This window comes from Nothoprocta perdicaria, unplaced genomic scaffold, assembly GCF_003342845.1.
Source record: "Nothoprocta perdicaria isolate Ctin4 unplaced genomic scaffold, notPer1 scaffold_28, whole genome shotgun sequence".
Lineage (NCBI taxonomy): Eukaryota > Metazoa > Chordata > Aves > Tinamiformes > Tinamidae > Nothoprocta > Nothoprocta perdicaria.
This window is the reverse complement of record NW_020455510.1, coordinates 2,197,281-2,218,309: the sequence shown is the minus strand read 5'-3', so window position 1 is coordinate 2,218,309 and position 21,029 is coordinate 2,197,281. Positions and strand designations below refer to the sequence as shown.

Below are 21,029 nucleotides of genomic sequence, written 5' to 3'. Positions count from 1 at the left end.
GTTTTTGAGCTACTACATATTGTTTCTTGAATGAGAATTTAAATCTTCATCCAATAGGAAGCTAARTGTATTCAAAGTAGTAATCTTACATGAAACAGCAAAGAACAATTTACYGTCTGATCTGTCAAAGTTCAGATATACAAAAGGAAAATGGTAATAGAACCTTTTGTTACTAGAAGAAAGGAGAGTTGTTATAACAAGCTATTGTGCAAGGAAAAAATCTGTTCTGGCCTGCACTGAAGAATCTWTGGCAGTGTGTTGTGAAAAGAGTGTAATAGTCTACAATATTACTCACCTGTACTTTGTCCAGTACATACTACATTTCCCAATAGTTGTAGAGTAGGCTAAAGATTAGAAAACTGTTGCAAAAACTGTGGACATAATCTGTTCTGCTTTGTGCTCTCTAATTAAGAAATTTGCTTGTGATTTTGGTTTGGGTTGTAGATTGTGGAACCCCATTTGCATACATTTCATGTAAGAATAAGCTACTTGCGAAATGAAAGACTGTGGATATAAGATTGCACTTATTTAACATGTGGGGAGAGGAGGTTGTGTTTAAAGTGAACTCTTTTTAACTCCTATTTCTTCCTCCTCTTGTATAAGAGGATATTCATGCGTAGAAGCTGTTTTGGAGTCTCCAGTCATTGTAAATCTTTGATTTGATCAGAGGTTTGGAGTAAGTGAGAGCTAAGAGAGAATGAGACTTGTAACTATGTTCCTTTGAAAACTCTGATTTGGGCCCTCAATTACAGAGGTTCCGATGAGTTAGGACTGATAAAACTGTGATGCTAGGTAGGCTGCATGCGAATATCATTTTCATAGCATTTTCCATTTCCATTGCTTTCCCTAACAGGTAWATTGTACTCTTTCTATCATGGAGCTAAACTGTTATTTATCAGCAAAGACTACTAGTGAAGAACTATTTTCATCATGACAGAGCAGTAGTTTAATGTGTGGCAAGAAGCTGGATACATTTTTCAGAATTAGTAAAACTCTATGAATATATTTGCTTGTAGTTCTTGAAGACACAAAAGAGTACACAATCTAACAAGCAGTTTTTTCTTACATATAGTAGCAAATCAGATTTTAGTCTAAAGTTAGTTCATTAAGTTAGCTTAAAGTCAAAAGTTAGCTTAAAGGTGTCATGATCACTGGTAGGAGAGCAGACTTTGAAGCAGTTTCTTCTAAATGAAATAAATTTAATCTGAAAAAAAAGACAAACTTCAGTTTCCTTTTGCAGTAGAAGAAACAGTTAATTCCATCCAGTTATTTGAATAGTTTTTCAGTCTTTTTTTCTTCCCTACTGTTTTTGACTTTATGCATTCTCTTGACCGTAGATATAAGAAACTTGTGAAAAGCTTGTCATAATCAGCTGATAGCTGTTAAAGATAGCTCTTAAGAGCATTGCAAGCTCAATAAAATGAAATAATTTTGTTTTGTGCCTTTTTTTTACTAAATAGATCCCTAAAGAGGATTAAACAATAAAATACATGATTAAGTTATTACCTAAATAAACTCCATATGTTTATTTGCAATAGAACCAACTATGAGTGGTAAACCGTTTATTCACTTACGAAAAGCTGCTCTGAATTTTGACATCAAGCATTCTAAAGTTAGTYAGGTTGAGTAGGAGTTTGACAGCAAGTATCCCCTCGGGTGTCATTACTGTTTCGGACAGTGGCAGTGTTCCTGAGGAATTCTGGCCATGCTGTAATGACATTCAGACCATTTAAGGTAATTTAAGAATTGCATTTTATTTATTTTCTGTGTCTTTTTAATACTTCTACTTCAGAGCCAGTAAAATTTGACTATCTTTATAGCAATGTATTGCTTCATATGCAGTTATATGGTAGCATTTGTGTTAACTGTAACTTTTCAATTTGTTTCAATCTTAAAAATTTTTTGTTGAATTGAAAGTAGCACAGTAGTACASATTGTAGAGTGGAGTTTAATTTGTTAAACGCTTCTTGGTCATTGCTATTTGTATTTGCAAAATACTTTTCTTACCAAAACCATGCAAACACTTTAATTTCAAATCATATGTCATCTCTTATGCAAAGAATAAGTCAGTTATTGCATACTGTTGTGATTTTGGCTCTGCCGGAAAATGGAAGAGAAATTTCTACTCTGGCCACATTAAAATTTTTGTGAGTGCTTAGAGCAGAATAGTTAGGAGAGATTTTGCTACCACACTACCTGACCCATAATGACAATGTTGCGCACTTGTGGAACTGCACTATCAGTAGCACTCTTCTGAAAGGCTTGTGTAAAATGGTAGTTTTCTAAGTACGTAAAATGGATCTTTACAAGTAGAATAGGATTTAAAAAACAAAGGATCTGCAAGATGTCATGACTTTTGTTGCCAGAAAACTTACCTAACTAAATTTATTTCTTTGAACTGACTTTGAAGGTGTTGAGCCATACTTCCAAGGAGGAAGAAATGGAATAGTAAAATGATCCAGTGAGAAAATAATTAAATTTATGCATATATGCTTCTTAACTAAAATAGATCTAGCCTTGCAAAATATGTCTTATGTGCTACCTTCACTGAAGCCTTCACTGAAGCAGTGAAATTGGAGAGTAGGGAGGTAGCTGTATAAACATTTAAAGCCTGGAGGCTGTTCCCATTAATTTTCACATGTATAGGCCTTATATGTGATGCATTTAACTTGGAGGATTTTTAAGCTTTAAATCATTCTCAGAAACTTTAAAGACAAAAACATGTTTAGGTGACTTGTAAAAACAACTTCTGAAGGTATTTGGTGTGGAGGCTGTGCTATGTGAGGGAAGAGATGCTTGCTTTCTTTGCAATTTTATCTACAAGAAAGAAGCATTTGTTATTGCTAGTAACTCGTGCTACTAACTAGTTATTGGTAACCACAGATATTTCTCTAGTTTAAAATTCAGAATCTCCCTGATTACCTGTGTAGGAAATGTTTATTTGCACTGTTATTTTTACCAGAAAGGATTTCTCTAGTTTTTTTGTTGTTGTTGTTGTTTTTTTACATAGGCATTTTAACTAACTAAAGCATGAACAGTAAGACTTTWGTAAGTTATATATGTTCATTGGAATAGTTGAGTTCATATAGATTCATATTTTATATGTCCTGAAAGTAATTAGAGTTCACAATAAAAAGAAAACAAAGTGATCGTGTATACATAATCCCATTGATAAAGCAATATGCACATAGCATCTCTAAGATGTTAGGATGCTGTCTTAGGAACTTAGGATGCAAATATATGTATTAAAAATATAGGAAGAATATTGAATATGACAACTATGGAGATCCATATGTGAAAATAGTTTTACTGAGCAACTGGTCTCTTTGAGCAAGCAATGTATGTGCTTTTTAAGTTTTGTAAATTCAGTTAGTTATCTCTGTGCATGAAACAGAGGCTAAGCATTTTTTTGCATAGTACCAAGTATCTTGAATATTTTCTAAATTTTCTCCTGTGTCTTGTGCCGTTGGGTATATCAGACTTGATTCACCATGTTGTTTGCTGTAGAACTCTTCTGCAAAAATACAGAAAAAGTGCACAATGTATTCAAAACTGGATATATACTTACTTGAGGTTTACTTACCTTGGGGTAACAGCAGAGCAGGAAACAGGAAGAACTTGCATAAATGAGAGTTAAGTAGGAAAGATAAACACTTGAGTAGTTTTTCAGTGTGGCTCATGCTGTTAAGTTCTTTCCTAGCTAAACAGATTTTCCCATGGGCAAGCCATCAGAGACTTATGTATCTGGTCACACATTCATTTCTAGGCTTCCTCTTATTCCCTCTTAAGTCAGCTGCTGGTTCAATGTAATTGAGCTCCCGATCTGCCCTTAATCATCTTGGTATTCTTATTTCTGCCAGAGTCAGATGGAAAAACAGAAATAAGTGATGTCATGTGTTTCTTGCCAGCTGTAATAACATTTGCTCAGCTGGGAACTGCTACAACTTTCTGTCACCTATGTAAAACTTTAATAAAAAAAAAAAAAATGAATGTCAAGTTACTAATTTCTGTCTGTCTTGCAGCATTGCCATTCTGTATAATGTTTTCTCTTGTAACTAATAAAATATGTTTATCTTATGTTTATCCTTTAAGCATGGAAAATCAATATGATGACAGATTATACTTTGATTTTTAGAAATAAGCTGTGGCAAAATGTCCAATTTGGCTAATTCCTTACTTTTGTCCATATTCTACAATGAGTTGGATATTCCATTTTCTGAATAAAGGAGGAGCAAAATCAAAAAAAAAAAAAATTAAAACAGGATATAAAATGCCAGCAAGAGTTTTGGCCTTTCAGTTATAAAAATTCTGTAGTCAAAGAATTGGAAAGCCTGAAGCTGGCTTTTTGAATGATATGGGATATGATGCTTCTAATTGTGACCTGTTTCTAGTTTGAATGTACTAATGCAGAGTCACTTATTTGTTTGTAGTTTTTTGTCAGAAGTGTATCTTTATTCCTCACAGATACTTTCCTCAAAATAGCTACCAAGGCTTAAATTTATGCAGAAGTACTTGATATTATCCRATTCTGTTAGTGTGAATAAAGTATGTGTTCACAGATACAGAGTGGGAAATATTAAATCACCCTAGTGAGGCTTCCAATTATTTACAAATTGCTGCAACAAATGTTTTAGTGATGGTTAGAAAAGGAAGGTAGACCACAAYGCTGATCACTCTAAACATGTGTTATGTTGAACGTCACTGAAGACAGAGCGGTGAGCCAGGCAGACATCTAGTCTGAGCCAGCATGGGTCCTATGGTTCCGTGAGTTCCCAGAGCAGTTAAGCCACTCTGCTTCTCAGGGCCATATGAATTTTGTTGGACACTTGTCTAGATGACACTGCAGTGATACATAACAGTGGAGACGCTAGGGTGAAGGGCTCTATGGGTCCTAAAGACTAAGCCAGTTATTAGTCCCTGCTCTTTGATGTCAGCAAAGCAGCTGATTTTTAAAATAGTTCCCTGTACACATAGAGGAAGGGAAGGAAATAGACTCTGTGGGTAGACTTAAAGATCGGGCACTCATACAGGCACTCCAAGGCATCAGATCTTCTGGCTCTAAAGCCAGATCTTCTGGCATCAGATCTTCTGACACTGGCAGCCCTCAATGAAACAGCTATGTTTTCAGACTGATATTCAAAACAGCACCTGCATAAGTCACTCCACAGTTAAAGAAAAGCCTCCCTGTCACAGTGCTCATATACATTTCTGTAGAGATGATGGGATTCATGCATATGCAATTATTTGCTTAATAAAATAAATTCATTAGTAAATGCTTTTTCGGGTAAGTTAATTTCATAACAGTTTAGTGGGTTAGAAGTACAATATTTATAAAACTTAGAGAAATTCAGGAAAGCAAACAGATATTTAACATTAGGATTTTTCTTTCAGATATGACCTGATCCACTAGGTTAGCCATGGCCAGTCTGAGAACCATTTGCTTCGGAGAGATTTTTAAAAGACTGTTCTTATGAACAGTATTTTTTTTTCCTCTTGATTCTMAAGGATTAAAAACTTTGGGATTTTCTTCATTTTTTCCCCATTTTTTTTCCCAGTATGTTTTTTCTGAAAATTTTAGGATTTTTATAGAGTATAGCTTTGAATCTTTTGTTAATCTCTTTACCTAATCACTCAGATTGTTTCAAGGCCTTGTGTTCTGTTATTCYCAATGGCAAAGACTTTATTCACACATTAATTCTGTTTACTTTTATGGTGAATTTTCACCTGTCCATTTATTAGTTCGACAATTTACTTTCACAATATTATTCATTATATCATTTCTCAGCTTAAGTTTATAAACTCTCACAATATTTAGATTTTTTTACCTTTTCCTTCTCTTTGYGGTATTTTATGACTAAATGTGAACTGTAGTACCATGTTTGATTTCTGTATATTACTCACCTTTGCATTTATCATAAGTCTGGAAATGTTCACATTTTCACGGAATCATAGAATGCTTAAGGTTGGAAGGGACCTCAGAGGTTATCTAGTCCAACCCCCCTGCACACACAGGGTCACCTAGAGCACATGGCACAGGCACATGGCATTCAAACAGGTTTTAAAGATCTCCAAAGAAGGAGACTCCACAACCTCTCTGGGCAGCCTGTATTCAGAAACTTTCCTCACGTATATCACCATGCCTAACTAAGATTAACTTTACATTCAAAGCATTGATTTATTTTTGCCTGCTTCAGTAATGCATAATGCAGTTTTGGTTTTAAGATTTGTAAAATCATAAGTTATAGAATTTCCTGTGTTAATGTGTATAACAGATATATTGTATTTATACACACATAACACACAAACAGGCAGAACCTTAAACCAGTTTTGATTACTTAAACAAAATGAAGGATACATGCATCTCATGGCAAATATTAAATTATGAAATAGGTCATAAAAACTTTAAAAAATTAAGTTTTTATACATAAAAAAGCTTAAGGAGTAAAGGACTTTCTATGGTTGATAAAACTGCTGTAGAGAGAAACGGAAGGAAACTCTCTTTATGCATGCCATTCTGTCAACATCAGCTTTTATACTTAAGGATGAGACTTGGTACAAGCATGAGTCAGGAAATTCAGTTATACCACTAATAGGAACTGTAAGTTGATACCCATGGGTTCTGAGGAAGACTCACTCCGAGGGGATTTGTGCTCCTAAAGTATCATAAAGAATCAAAGAAAGCCTTTACCATATTTTTAACGGTCTTCCCCCCTACACACCCTTTTTTTTCCTCTAAAAGACTTGTTTAGTTTCTGGCTTGGATTCGCAAATTTAATGGGCCTATTATTGAAAACAGTTATTTGACTTTGTGATTTTACTATAAGGTTTTGTTAAATTGAAATGCATTCAGTTCCTGTTTTGTTTTTTTTTAAATTATTTAGTAAAATATTATGTAGTTATTTCTGCTTGCAACTCTAGCTTTTACTTGCAGCACAGAATCCGGGGTTCTGCCTGGGTAATGCTTTACCAGTTTACGTTAGTTTTAGTTTTATAGATCATTTCCAACATGAAGCATTGTACTAGTTCTGCCTAAGGATGTCTACATATGAGGACTTCCAGGAATAAGTTGGCTAGAGACTTTCCCCATTATTCTGTCATTTCCAAATGGTTCAACTTCAATTCTCTGTGCAGTTTTCGGAAGTCTTTTTTTCTTTCTAGCGTGTGTGGGGGTAACTGGGTAACTTTTGGTTTTGTGTTTTGTTGTTGTTCCCCTTGCTTCTGCTCCTCCCAGCCTTGCCATGATCCCTTTAAATTTTCTAAATGACCTCCCTGGTTGAAAAATATTATTTTCATCCTTTATTGGTTTAGTTATCTTACTACTGCTATTATTTCCTTTTATTTATTATGTAAATGGTCATCAACAGAGGAAGAGTCCTATTTTTACTTCGACTGTTTTGTAGAACCCTATAAAAAGGAAATAGAGAAGATAGTTACTATCTTAAATATTTTATTTATTTATTTTAAGCCATGCTGTTGAATAGGCCTTCTGGATGGATAGCTCTGAATGATGCTATACAGCAAGTACTATAGCACTGTTCTTTAGGCTGTTGTTTTAGTGATCATCTGAAATCCTTCTATTCCTAGCAGCTGCAGATGGTTATTTAGGGCTGAGGATTAATTTAAAGAGATATGCCAGTTTTTAAAAGACCAAGGTCCAAATATATTTTTATAGCTCTTATATTTGATGGTGTTTTGCAAATTTCTGAAATGGATTAGAAAGATGAATTAGCAATTCTAGACCTTTAGAGTGACTGCATGGAGTGCCACATATGGCTGGGAGAAAAGCAAGGTAGGAGATGTTTGGAGTGGGAACCATGCACATTTCTTCATTATGCCTTAGAATTCATGTTGCAGTTGAAGAAGGAGAGGGGAGGGGGGAAAAAAAAAAAAAAAGACTTCTGAAGCTATGCCAAGGCTCTTAATATTTCCTTGCACTAAATGCAAGAATCTGAATTCTTTAAAATGATTCATCCCACAAAAATTGGTGGTGGCATTTATCTATTAGCAATGTCTTTTAAACGTGAGAGGAGACTGAAAGCCACATAAAGTGTTAAATATTAAAGCAAGATCTAGATTTCATGGGTTTCTAGCACAAAACACACCCCTTTTCCACAACTGATAACATGGGCAACATCATTATTAGGAGCAACTTTGAAAAACATCTGACTCAGGAGTTGCCTAAATGCTCATGTTCTTATCTCTGGAGAGCTGCTGGTTCAGGGGAGCCATAAAAGATTCAAATTTTAATTAAATGTCTTCATGACTATGAAGACTGTCTTGCCCAGTGAATATGCTTGTTTAAATATTTTATTCTGTTTGGCACAGGAAACTATAGTTATACATAAGGAAAATAGATTAAGGAATTTGCAAGGGATATTGGCTGCAAGTGCAACAATTCCAGCAGAGATTGATCTTCATATTATTTGAAATGCAAATCTGAGATGGAATTTTATTGGGTAAAGCTAGCTGAGTAAAATAAATTTAGAGCCTTCAGACTGGTACTCTTCACTTCCTGGAAGATCTTGTTACTTAGGTAATTATAACAAACAGGGTTACAATATCTTTATCTGGGTTGGGCTCTAATTTAATATGAGCATGTGGCTTGGAAGGGGTGAAATAATTTAGACTTAAGTCTATTTAACAGCAATAACTTTTGCTATTAACAATGAATGATTTTTACTGACTGGAGAAAAGTATATTCTTCTCTCCTTAGAGTCGCGAAAAGGTAAGTTAATTGTTTCCTGTTTTTTTGTTATAAATTAATCTAAGTAAAGTTATAAAAATTAGAATGTTAAATATTAATGCTGATATTAAAGAATATTCTTCAGGTTTGCTAAAGGTTAAACAAAAGCTGCTTTTCAAAACATGTTTTTATAAATGCAGATAAGTTGGTATATTTTGCATCTGTTGATGTCACTCAAGAAATAAAAAGAATTGCCATTAAATAGCTAGCAAATATACATATTCTTTTTGTATCATTACCTGTGTTTTCTAATTAATACGTGTGTTTTTTTGTTTTTAATCTATGACTACACATCTATAGAAATAGATCAGAAACGGTAACTGAAATCTCATGGGATCTAGGAAGCTACTTTCATATTATTGCTATGAACAATCAAAGAAGGGAGTGTCTGGGAAAATGAGACTTGCCTGAAGCTCATGYAACAGGTCTGTCTAGAAAAAGATGTTCAGCAAGTAATATTACATTATTACGCTACAGCAAAGCACTTCTGTTAATAAATCATGTATTTTTTGTCTAGCTGGTTTTACTCTAGGTTGATTCATTTAAGCAGCAATTATACCGTGCATATGGATGAGAAGGGAAGGAGGAATATAGAGTTTAGGAGGAGGTGAAGGCTTAGATGTAGTGGTATTTTTCAACAAAATATTTTTTCTGTTTCATGTCAAGGTCTTGATAAAAAGTTTTGCTGCTACAGAATGTCAATGTAATAGTTCAGTATAGAGCAATCATGCTGTATTTTGAAACTTAGAATAATGGTCGTCTTGCATTTCCTTTTAATAATAAATACGAATTACTGCAGCTGCTTTAGATACACAAAGCAAAATCATACAATGTAAATAAGAATATGCATTGCAGCCTACCAATGTGAACTTCATGCTATTTCTAATATATATAAATATTATATATATACACACATATTTTCTTTACTTTCTTTCTTCCTTCTAATCTTGAGCTGATCTACTGTCTTGATTTGCCAGCACAGAGGTTGGCCGTAGTTTTGGGAATGGAATAGATCTTTTCTTCATCATAAACTGCAGGATCAGGGTAGCCTAGGTGCATCTTTAACAGCTACTTACCAAAGGTGGATTTCCCTTTGCTGCAATGGTTGTTGTTGATTATGGTTGTTTTGAACTAGAAGAAATTTTGCTGAAGTGGTTCAGGTATCTCTAAAGTATTTAGTGAATCTGCTGAGCAACCATCATGTAAATGTGACAACAAAAGATGGAAACCTACCAAAATCAGCAAAATGAATAAACAAAGTCGAAAGGAGTATATTGAAAGTATAGATCATATAGATAAATGTTCTGAAATTTTAACTTTGTCAGCTGATTTATGACTTCTAAGATTACTTAATCTGAACATAATTTATGCTAAGTACAATTAAATAGAGCATTTAAAGCAGCTACTATAAATATTAGATATATTTGGGGAAAAATTAATTATATTTAGCATTGTCTACTCTTAAATTACTGTTTTAACATAGACAGGAGAGACAAAACCAAGTATTCATTAATCTTTGCCTCAGGTAATACAAAAGTTTTTTTTTTTTTCCCCATTTTCTAGTATGACATTCTCATGTTGCTCTTCATTATGTGTTTGATCTCTAGTTAAATAATGGCTTACCTATTACGATAAATTATAGTTGGCCTTGACAGGGCTGAAATTGAAAGGTAGTTCCTGACTCTCATTCCTGTATGTTATATACATTTACCAGAATGGCGTAGGATACATACACTCACTGGTAGTGTAGAGGTTATTAATGAAAGAAGTTTCTCTCTATCTTTGTAATTATTTCAGCAACACCCTGATGAAGAGCCTGTCTTAGGACTCTTGATTTTTAAAAGAAGCAAATAATCTTGATTTGTTTGTATTAAAAAAATCCACTATATTGGACTTTTTACTGAGTTTCATCATTTCTCATGGTTTTCTCACAATGAACAAGGTTGAAATGAAATCAACTTTCAGTTAGAAAATTCTGCTTAAGAATTCAAGGCTTCTAGTGTGTTTGAGATTTGTTTGATGGCTTTTGTAAGTTCTTTTAAGCTACATTTTTGTTAAGAGGACTTTGCTGCATGGCCTAATTTGCAGTGTAACAGCTAAGTAGATTTACTATCAAGTCTGGTTTTAGTATGATACTTATGCTTTCATCTGTCTTTTCAATAGGAAGAGTAAAGGTCTCAACAAATCATAGATCATGGCCTCCGATGCTAGTCATATGCTTGAAGCAGCTTTGGAGCAGATGGATGACATCATTGCAGGTATAATAATGCTTTACTTTCAATCCATCTACTTTGAAATCTAAGCGTATTAGGCTTTAGTCTCTCCAATAGCACTTTGTCAGGYGTGTGTGGGTGGTTTTTTTTTTTCTTTTTTAATTTTGTTTTTTTAACAAAACCAGGAATTTGTCTTTCTCGACAACAGACAAATTTCTATGGTTATGGTATGGTTCCTATGTCATTAATAATCTTCACGTCGTAATGAGCTAGAATGTACAGWTCTCCCTAATGGTGTTCTTTTGCAGCAGAGGAACTCTGAAATTATTTTTACACGATATGTTCCAGAAAAAGATATGATGCAAAGTGTAATTTGTTGTCTTTTAACGCTCTCATGATGTGATAAAAATCCTTCTCTCAGTTTTCTGCTTTGTAATACAAAGAGGTGATCTCTATGGTTAGGACTCAGTAGTCTTGGRTTTCGTGACAACAAACTGTTCAGTGTGAGCTAATCTCCCCAMAGAATCTGGGCAGAGCTCTGATCTCATTTTCACTTGTTTATATTTGCAACATAAAGGAAAGTTCATTTGGGTGGGAAAACTGTTTATTCCATGTTTGATCATTTGTATATATAAAATATCATAAAGGCGGAGTGACTAAGTGTGTTCTGGTCATTCTTTTCTAACTAATGGTTTATGTATTCCAGAACCCCCTCTTGCCTGTTCTAGTATGATTCTGTGATGTGATGAAGCCTGTGTTTGGATACTGATTATTAGCCCAATCTACCTCAAATTGAGAACAGAGTATAATTATCCAAGTTTGATTCTCTCTAATTCAATACACTAGGCTTCTTTAGACAATTTGGGGAAGGATTGGAAAACAGGAATATTTAGTTGTGCCATGTGGTCAGAGAAGAAGTGAGATGTTCAGGACTAACCTGAAATAAAMCAGAACTGAAAGTTTACTAACTACAGATTTATATATACCACTCTGAAAATATTGGGGGAAGTTATATTTGTTCTTCTTAGAGTAGACTGAAAACAGGATAAATCAACTGTTCGGGGCTTGTGCTATTTCATTTTACTCTACTTAAGTTCCCTATATAGCAATAAGCCAAAGCTTTGTGGCTGTTAGAAATTTATGCAGCTGATGGAAAAGAGGTTTCCTTTTGAGTAAGTCCTGAGTGGGTACTAGAAAGAGCTAGACTCTTCTCTTAGACTCAGAAACCTTTATTATGGGGCATACATTGAGCATTAATCTAATAGCTACTATGGAGAACTGAAATGTCCAGACATGCAAAAATGTCTGCATTGGTCAGTTGATACTTGAGTAAATGTGAATATATACACAAGGAAAAGCAACTTCTGTTAGAAGGTTGGAATTCTCCCTCTCTAATAAGTAAACAATCATAGTTTCTTTTATTAGATGTAGTAATCATTAAAACGTGTGATTGTGGTCTCATGCTTGTTTGCTTTAAAGTAAGAGCTAGGCAAGAAAATACATATTACAAATATTTATGCATTTATGGTCCTATTTTTGAATTTCTCATTTTAAGTCTTGACCCTGACTCCAGTATGAACAGAGCTAATACATGTTTCTGATCAGTCCAAATGAAATGTCTTGCTGTGGACTGTGCATCTCRGTGCAATACAAAATGTATTAGTGTTTAGAGTGCATGAGGGTAGGATTGTCAAGCAAGATTAACAAATTAAATTTCTTTGGACTTGATCAAATTTGACAGCTCGGTCAATGTTCCCAAGTCTTTAATGCTTCGTTACATCTGTACTGATAACCCACCCTCATAGCTGTATAAATTAGGCATGCTGAATGATTAGCCTTATTTGGATAAAATTGCAAAAAAGCCTAATGTGATTGTCAATGAACATGACATCCATTAGCCGGCATGACTTGCACTCTAAACAGAGGCTTTATCTGCAGAAAGCTTCCCTATGCCAGACCTGTCTTTACTTTCTTTACTTGAGGTACTTGACTCTGCCTCCGACTGTGGTTTGACCAAATCATTACATTCTATTTCTGTCAGCTTCTATGCCTTCTGAAAACCCGTAATTTCCTATTGTCAATAATGACAATAAATATAAGATCTAAAAATGACTATCACATTGTTATAATCTGCAGCTCTAGAGCCTTTAACTTCAGTGGATGAGCAGTGGAATTACTGAATTTCCTTTTAACCAAATCTCCTGCAATTTTTGGTGGGTGTTGTTATTGCTTACTGGGTCCACATGGGTGCATGCTGACATTTCACTATTAGTACTGAAAGATTACAAATTATAAAGTATTCCAAATTCTAAAGTATTATAAAGMTTGTCAAGAAGTCCACGAAGCTTGTTTAAATTCTTTCTTTTGAGGCAGAATATTTGCATTCAGTTCATTGCGTTAGCAGCGTACCACAAATGTAACTGTTCCCCATACCTTTGTCAAGAAAATAAAAGATCTTTAGAGGAAATTATCCTTAAGAGATTCCCAGATGTTATTCAAGTTTAATGTATTTTCCTCAAAGGAGCTATTAGCCAGAATATATGGGAGGATCTGATTTCTTCTGTTGCTTTCCTATTCCATCATAATCTAATGAGTTCAAGATCTAGATATATACCATGTTACTGAGTCAGAACTAGAGCTGGTTTAGTAATCTGTGATTAAACTTTGGATTAAAAATTCAGGAGTGATATTTAAAAATATTAATTCCTCTCTTGATTTTGAGCCTCTATTGATTTTGTTTTTGTCGAATTAAGCTTTCACCAAATTTCTGCATACATAATATAAAATCAAAAGATTTCATAGTGACCTCATGMTTTATCCTGATGCAATCATACATGTCATTGTGGATTTTTTTCAAAACTCAAGGACTAGTTTCATAGCTTCTTTTTAAACTAAAGAAAATAGAATTTTCTGTTCTGCTTCATAAGACATTGAAGTTGTCCAGACCAGACAGCTAGCTCTTAATGCCTTTTTTTTTGGTGGTGTGCATGTGTGGGTGTCTTATTTAAAATAAAAACTGGGGACCATGCAGCTGACAGACAGTACAAGCGTCTTGTGATTGTCTAGAGTGAATAGAGACTAGCCTTTACTTTTGCTTTTCTATATATACACAGATTTTTTTATATTTTTATGATTTCTGTCCTATTCATGATTCATGGTATTTTCAATGACTTATTTTACATAATAAATATGCATTATTTTTTGTAATGCATTTTTTTTATAGAATTTTATTTCAAACTCTAAACTGACAAGAGTGCAATTGAAATAATAATGACAGAAATAGAATAATTGAAATAATGAGAAATTTGTTTCCGTATAGATCAGAGACCAACAGCTGCAGTGGCTCAGAATTTTTGTAGTTTGTTTTATCCTTGTATTTTTCTAAATAAGTTGTCATTGTGTTAATAGACTGTGATTCAATTCATGGTTAGTRTATTTCCTTTTTCTATTCACAGTCTATAAATAACTTTTTTTCATGAACAAATGAGATAAGATATTTATAGTACTTGCTGATTATCTTACTACTGCTAGGCTTTAATTAAGAGGAGCATTTGTGAAGTTTAACTATGCGATATAGTAGTGGGTCTTTGAAGCCATTAGCTAAGCATATTTATATAACAGTAAAGATATGAAAAAGGAAATGAAAAAATAAATTAGTTGAAATCAGATCTTTGGAGAAATATGTAACTACTATCATAACTACCAGAAAAGTATGAATCAAAATCTTGTGAGAAAATAAGAGAAAAAATTTGACCTAGAACCATAAGTATGAAATAAAGAAGAAAATGAAAAAGAAGTAAAGAGAAGAAATGAAAGACTTATAAAAAAGGTTTTTTTATAGCTTTTTATGTCCATCTTCAGGTTACTCACCATTTTAAAGCAGCTGATTACTTGATTCATTTACTATTGTCAAGGCATTAACAATTTTGGAACAATTTAACATCTTCTATACCTTTAAAAAGATGCAACAATTCACTGTCTTTCCTCTTACACACACCATAAGCCATATAATCTATCTGCAGTCTTCCTTTTCTCCTTCTTACAAGTATTCAAGGCTTAGCTGGTGTTTAACTGCATGTAGATGTGAATAACCATGACATCCACTTGATACAGAGTTTTACAGGGAGGTTACTTATTCTGCAGCCTTAAATTTCATACTTTGCATAGCAGCTCAGATGAAGTTTTGCTTTATGTTTTAAAAGAATATCAAAATCATGGCAACGTATATGGTGATTGCACAGATCAGCATTGTCTACTTATTTCTTATTCAGGGTTGCCAAATTGTTGCCAMATTGTTGGAATTTCCCCAATTGTGAGTGCTTGGCCTTGCAAAAGGTCATTATAGTTATTTGGGCTACTGTCCTGAAAACTTGCTTCCCATCCTCTTGCTATCCTAAGCATATTTTCTCACAAGTATGAGCATAGGATAGGGAACTAAGAAATTCTGAATCCTGTTTGTAGTACGGATGAATTACCTCCCCTAAAAAGGGCGATCCTGCAAAATCTTACTTGACTGACAAGCATGGATAAATTGTTTCCTATAAATATTTCATAATGGTTTACTAAAGTAGATGTTTAAAATTTTTATGTATAATTTGTATGTATAATATGAATGGCATTTGAAGGTCAAAGTGTATTACTGATTAAGTTGATCTTTGTTTTCCCTTGCAAATATTACTGCTTATCTAGTAAAAGAAGAAAATTATTCTTGATTAGTACAAACTATATCCTGGAAAGATGTGTATTTTAGCTTATAACATTTTWAAATAGATTACTGGTTTTACAGGTGGAAATACCTACAGAGAAATGGTCTAGTAGAGAGAAAAACTGTGCAAATTGTTGTCTTTAATAAAACTAGTCCACTTTGTTCTTCCTGTATGATGGATACTTCATATATACAGATATTCAAATATGGAACTGCGATCTGTTTTGTTCTACCTTAGGAAAATTGCAACCTTAGCTGCAACCTCATCAAATATGATTTATTTTCAATAATCCATTTGATAATCAATCAAATATAATTTATTCTCCTTTTCCCAACAATTCTAACTTAACTTGCAAGTGCACCTGGATAYGAGAGATTTTTCTTGTTGCACATATCTGTGTTTAAATAGCACTTAATGTGCTRTAGGTCACTGCTTAGGGCTTATGAACCTATAAAAGGGGAAAAGTTGAGTAAATGCATGTATAATTTGCATATTAAATTACAGACAGTCCTTAAATTRTCTCAAGGAGTCCATGTGTGGCTCTAATGAAAGCATTTTGAAAATCATATGAGCTGCTTGAGACTTAASGCTGTGTAATGCATCTAAATGTCATCATTAACATCTCTAGGCATGTAAACTTTTCTAGGGCTTCCTGCTACTCCAGCTCAACAGTTTCTGTTTTCTGTAGTTAAGGATCTAAACAAAAGATTTGAGGAGAAGTTATGTAAGAGCTATGATTCAAAATACAACATTTGTGATGTATTTTGCATTGTGGTGTTAGAGAAAGGGTAGTGTGAGCTACCTCTTCGTTTGTTTCACAGAAGGTTTTGAGAAGGAAGCTGAATTGTGTCCCATTGGGACCTCACTGCTACTTTACAAAAATTCGAGTTTGTAAGGCTGTATCCAAAAGGAAAAAGGACTTGTGCTTCAAAAGAAAAATATCTTTTGTAATCTCAGAGGAGAGAGGAAGAACTTGGACTACATATATGCTACCTGAGTGAGAAGAGAAAAAAAAAAAAAAAAAACAGGTAAATAAATGAGCTGTTCTGTAGAAGCGTGGTAACTGACTGAGATGCTAGAATATGTGATTATAACTTTTTTCTAACAGTGTGGGTGAGATATCAAAACTGCTTTCATTAAATATTTCAGCTTTATACAGAACCATTTTTGCTATAGGGTAAAGCACACTTTTTTGTTTTTTCTCTTTTTTTTTTTTTCCCCTGTTTTCCAGATTAGACAACTCACCTATGTTAAGAATATCTCTTTGTAAACACTGAGGGTTGAGTTGTCTCTTACTGGAAATTGCATTCTCTTATCTCAGACAACTTTAGAGGGAAAAGGCTGAGATAATAAAGATAAATGTTGTACAGCAGAAATATAGTAGTAAATGTGGAATCAGAAACAATATCTACTGCTAAAAGTAGTGAAAGATGAATGTGTATAATAGAAGCTGAGGAGAGTGCATTTCCAAAATGATCAGACTCACTGAAACTTTCTTTAGCGCTGCTTGGTTACTTACTTTCRGAAGGTACAGATACTGCTCTTTTCTGAATAGGTTATGTATTTGCCCAAAAGGAATGTTTCTTTGGAAACATTTAGCTAATTGCAAGGAACTTTGAACTCAAAATGTGCTTGTATGACCAGGGTATAAGAAACATCTTAAAGCTGTTTTCTCCTATTATTACCTTGTTATTCTTTCTAACACACACAAACTATGCAGCAACTTTTAACCTCCATTTCATTCACTTTCTATATGGGGAAGGCAAAATTGAATTGCTTGGATTTTCTTTGTCCAGTATTACTTTTTTGTTCTTAGTTGGACATTTATGATGATTAATATTCCAGTAGAACAGTAGAAAACATTGATGTTGAGTATTACATGAATATAATAACAAAAAATTTTCCAGCGTACTTTTTATGCCTGGAAAATGAGGTGCAGAAAGACTGTGACTTGGTCAAGGTCATACACCAAGTCTTTTTACTATACTGTGCAAAACTGCAGTCATTGCTCCTGAGTATTTATAAAATTCTGGTGCCTGAACTGCATTCTTCCCCATTCACCCATTTATAATACAGCAGACATAAAGTAAATGCTGTTAAGGGTGCAATATAGTGGTTACATGGAGTCACTGTTTGTAACGTGGCTTCTCTTTATATTTCATTTCAGAAGGATATCCGGATTCTTATTTCTGGTGCTAAAACTTACTGTGACTTGCCAAAATATCACGAGGGAAAAAAAAAAAAAAGGTGGTTCTTGTCCTTGTGGCAAGCAATGTATGTCCTATTTAGTATGAAATACCGTGGAAAGCAAATAAGAGAAGAAAGCCAATGAGTCATTTGAATTTAAGTAGTGAAACAGGAAGTTTTTTGAACTAAAATGCTGAATCTGATTTTGCATTTCTAGATCACTTCTGTCCCTGGCTTCCCTCCCTAATGCAAAGTGCTTTCGTTTTGCCTTCATTTTCCCTTTCGGCTAGGTGAATGAAAGGGGCTGCAGTAGCAACCCTCAGCAAAGCAGGTTAAGAATAAGTTGACAAAGAAGGACAGTGTGTGCRTGTATGGATGGGGAAATGGGAAGAGTCATTTGATTTTTAGAGATACACTGAAATCTGTAGTAACCCTCCCATTCCAGGCAGGGAGGGTTACACATGCAAGAGCTTTGTTGCTTCTGCTGTGTACTGGGGCTTCAGTCTAGTAAAGTACTTTCAGCCCTTGCTTATTTTAAGCATATGTACAGTCCCACTGACTTGTTGGTGCAATCTTGCTCTGAGAGCTAGGAATATTTTTGTGTTTCAGAAATAGGCCCTGTATTCTCCATGTGCCAATCAAAAGAGGGTACATGTATGGTTTAATTTTTCTAATGATATCAAACACAGGTCATTCTGGTCTCATGACAGCCTGTCTTTAAAAAGTAAATGCAAATCTTGTATAGATTTTCTTTAATAATTTCTTTCAGTTGAAATTTTTTAAACTATAAAATCCCACCTTTCAATACCTACTCATTTCATTTAATGTTGATTGATAGAGATTCTTTTCAAGGTTTAATGGAACTAGAGCTTTTAAGAATTGATTCTACTTGTAGGCAGTTCACTTGTAAGATCCTTGCACCTATATACATCTGAGCATACAAAATAAGCTATTGGGTGTGCCTTTACTATTATTTGCTAAGAAACTACTTTGAATTAYATTTGTCTCCTGTAGAAGTTTGTAAAATCCCTTACTATTTATGTTCAAAATGAATTCCCTATGTGTGGGATAAATCATGAGGAATACCAACTTTTGTGTGTTGTTGGGAGGTTCTCTAAAGTACAGTGTATGTGAGCTTGGCAGATGGATGTCTTTTAAAGAATTTCATTTGTTGCATCTCTTGAAGTTAATAATAAACAGAGAAACACTTTCTCCTTCTGGTTTGTTTCTGCTCTTTAATACAAACTTACTTGGAAAATAAGGTCAAGGCAGGGAAAGRGAATGGCAAGAAAAAAAGCTGAAAATTCTTAATTTGACTTTGTCTTAATCGCTAGATGTTAAGCTTATATTCTTTCCCAGTAACAAACAGATATCTTCAAATATCTCTAATAAGGACAGGATTATCCTCCAAGGCCSACCCTAAACTGCAGCTATGGACACAAAGCTCTCCACCTCTGCTTACGCAAGCAGCTGGCAGAAGACTCAAAATAGGCAGCCCTTGTTCTTGTGGCAGACTTCAACCTGGCAGATGTTTTTGGAAATACAGTAARGCAGAGAGGCAGCTGTGTAGGAGTGAACCACTCTGGCCAAATGAACAAGCAGGTTTCAGAGGCTGTGTGATCCAAATGGCTCTTGCATAATTTGGAATTCTGCTCTTTTTAGTTGCTAGAGTTTAACATTACAAACAGGAACGACTAAGCTGGCATAAGCATAAGTGAGGGTCTAGAAATTACATGAGAAAAGAAAACCCTGTTGTTGGTAGGATACTCAAATGTGACAAAGTAGATGATTCATTCTYTCCTTAAAAAGAAAATATTCCAAAAGATAGGATTGTATTAGGAGTTGAAATAATTAAGTGTAGCAGTCTTCATAGCACTGAGTATTGAAAAAGCATTATCAAAGATTTGTTCTTAGCCAGAAACCGAGATATGATCTCATTTCATATATTCATGACAGGTAGAAATCAGTAGACAGGCTGAAATGGGGTTATCCCAAGCTTAAAAGATTTTAAGAGTACATCAAATGGTTTGATAGTGAAACTGAGTACACTGCTGCTTTAAAAATAAACAGGTAAACTACTGATCTTTACAAAAKTTCTAGGAATGGTTTCATATAGGATTTTTTGCATAGGTAGTCAGCYTGTTAGAAGTATGCCATTGAAATGGTAGCTGGAGAAGACCTGATTAATATTGTTTAGAATTTTCCCTAAAGCTTTGTAGGAAGTTAAGCATTGATAAAATATTGTCTTGTACCAAAGACTAATTGAGAGGGAAAGCAATATTAGGAATAAATGATCAGTTTTATTTTTGACTAAAAGCTAATACAGGTGCAGAAGGTATTACAGTAGTGTACTAACACATACAGTGTTAATATTTTCATGAGTTGTGCCTAGTAAGATGTCAGGCTACATGTAAAATATAGTTAGGTTGGTTGGGTTCAAACGTAATTTGTAGTGTCTGAAATATGGTAAATAAGCATAGCAGACAAGCTAACATTGATTAATGCAAAGCAGCATGCACTAAAGAGGAAACCTGAAATTACTCGTGCMTCTGGGTTTTAAATTAAGTACTTCTGCTTAGGAAGGGTATTTGGCAAATAATTTTCTGAAGTTCAGTGAAGGTTTCTGTTCCTTTTATAACTGCAACCCAAGATGTAAACAGTGTTTAACAGTCAGATGAGTAAAATGAAAGTAATGTGGAGATTATTTTGATTCTCTTCTATGATGATACAGTGAATGATACAGCCTTCTAAGGAATAATGTACATAAGTTCTTCATACATCTATAAAGCATGTTACAAAATAAAAAGATTTCAAAGGAGGGCAATGAGATTGATCAGACCCCTAGAAAATATCTCAAAAAGTCAAATAAGGTGAAAAATGGGATAACTTATGCTAGAGAGAACAGGAATGAGTTCTCATTGGTACATGGGTACAACCCATTATGTAGTTGAAGAAAATTTTAAATAAAAAAGTAGTAGATAGAAGAAAAAGTTTTCTACCTGACAAGTTCTTGAACTTGAAAAGAAATGAAAAGAAATCAAATGAATTAAATGAAATCAAGTCTAAAATTCAGAACCAAGCAAAGATTGTATATGTTTACTGTGTGTCCYGTTGAATYGCTTTTTCCTTTTAATACAGTTTCAAAGRCATATTAGAACTTATATTATTTAGARCTAAAAT

At 34.0% G+C, this 21,029-nt stretch overlaps 1 protein-coding gene across 3 annotated transcripts in view; it reads left to right on the top strand.

Annotated features, from left to right (window-relative positions):
- The first annotated feature begins 10,901 nt into the window (after positions 1–10,901).
- Positions 10,902–21,029, top strand: part of PPFIBP2 (PPFIA binding protein 2) — a 64,521-nt gene continuing 54,393 nt past the window's right edge. For 2 of the 3 annotated variants that reach the window (XM_026041110.1, XM_026041113.1), the window contains exon 1: positions 10,919–11,001. In XM_026041110.1, the coding sequence (XP_025896895.1) occupies positions 10,938–11,001 (64 nt within the window). In that variant the 5' untranslated portion in view covers positions 10,919–10,937. Of the gene's footprint in view, positions 11,002–21,029 lie in introns of all 3 variants that reach the window. The other variant, XM_026041112.1, reaches the window with a different exon arrangement.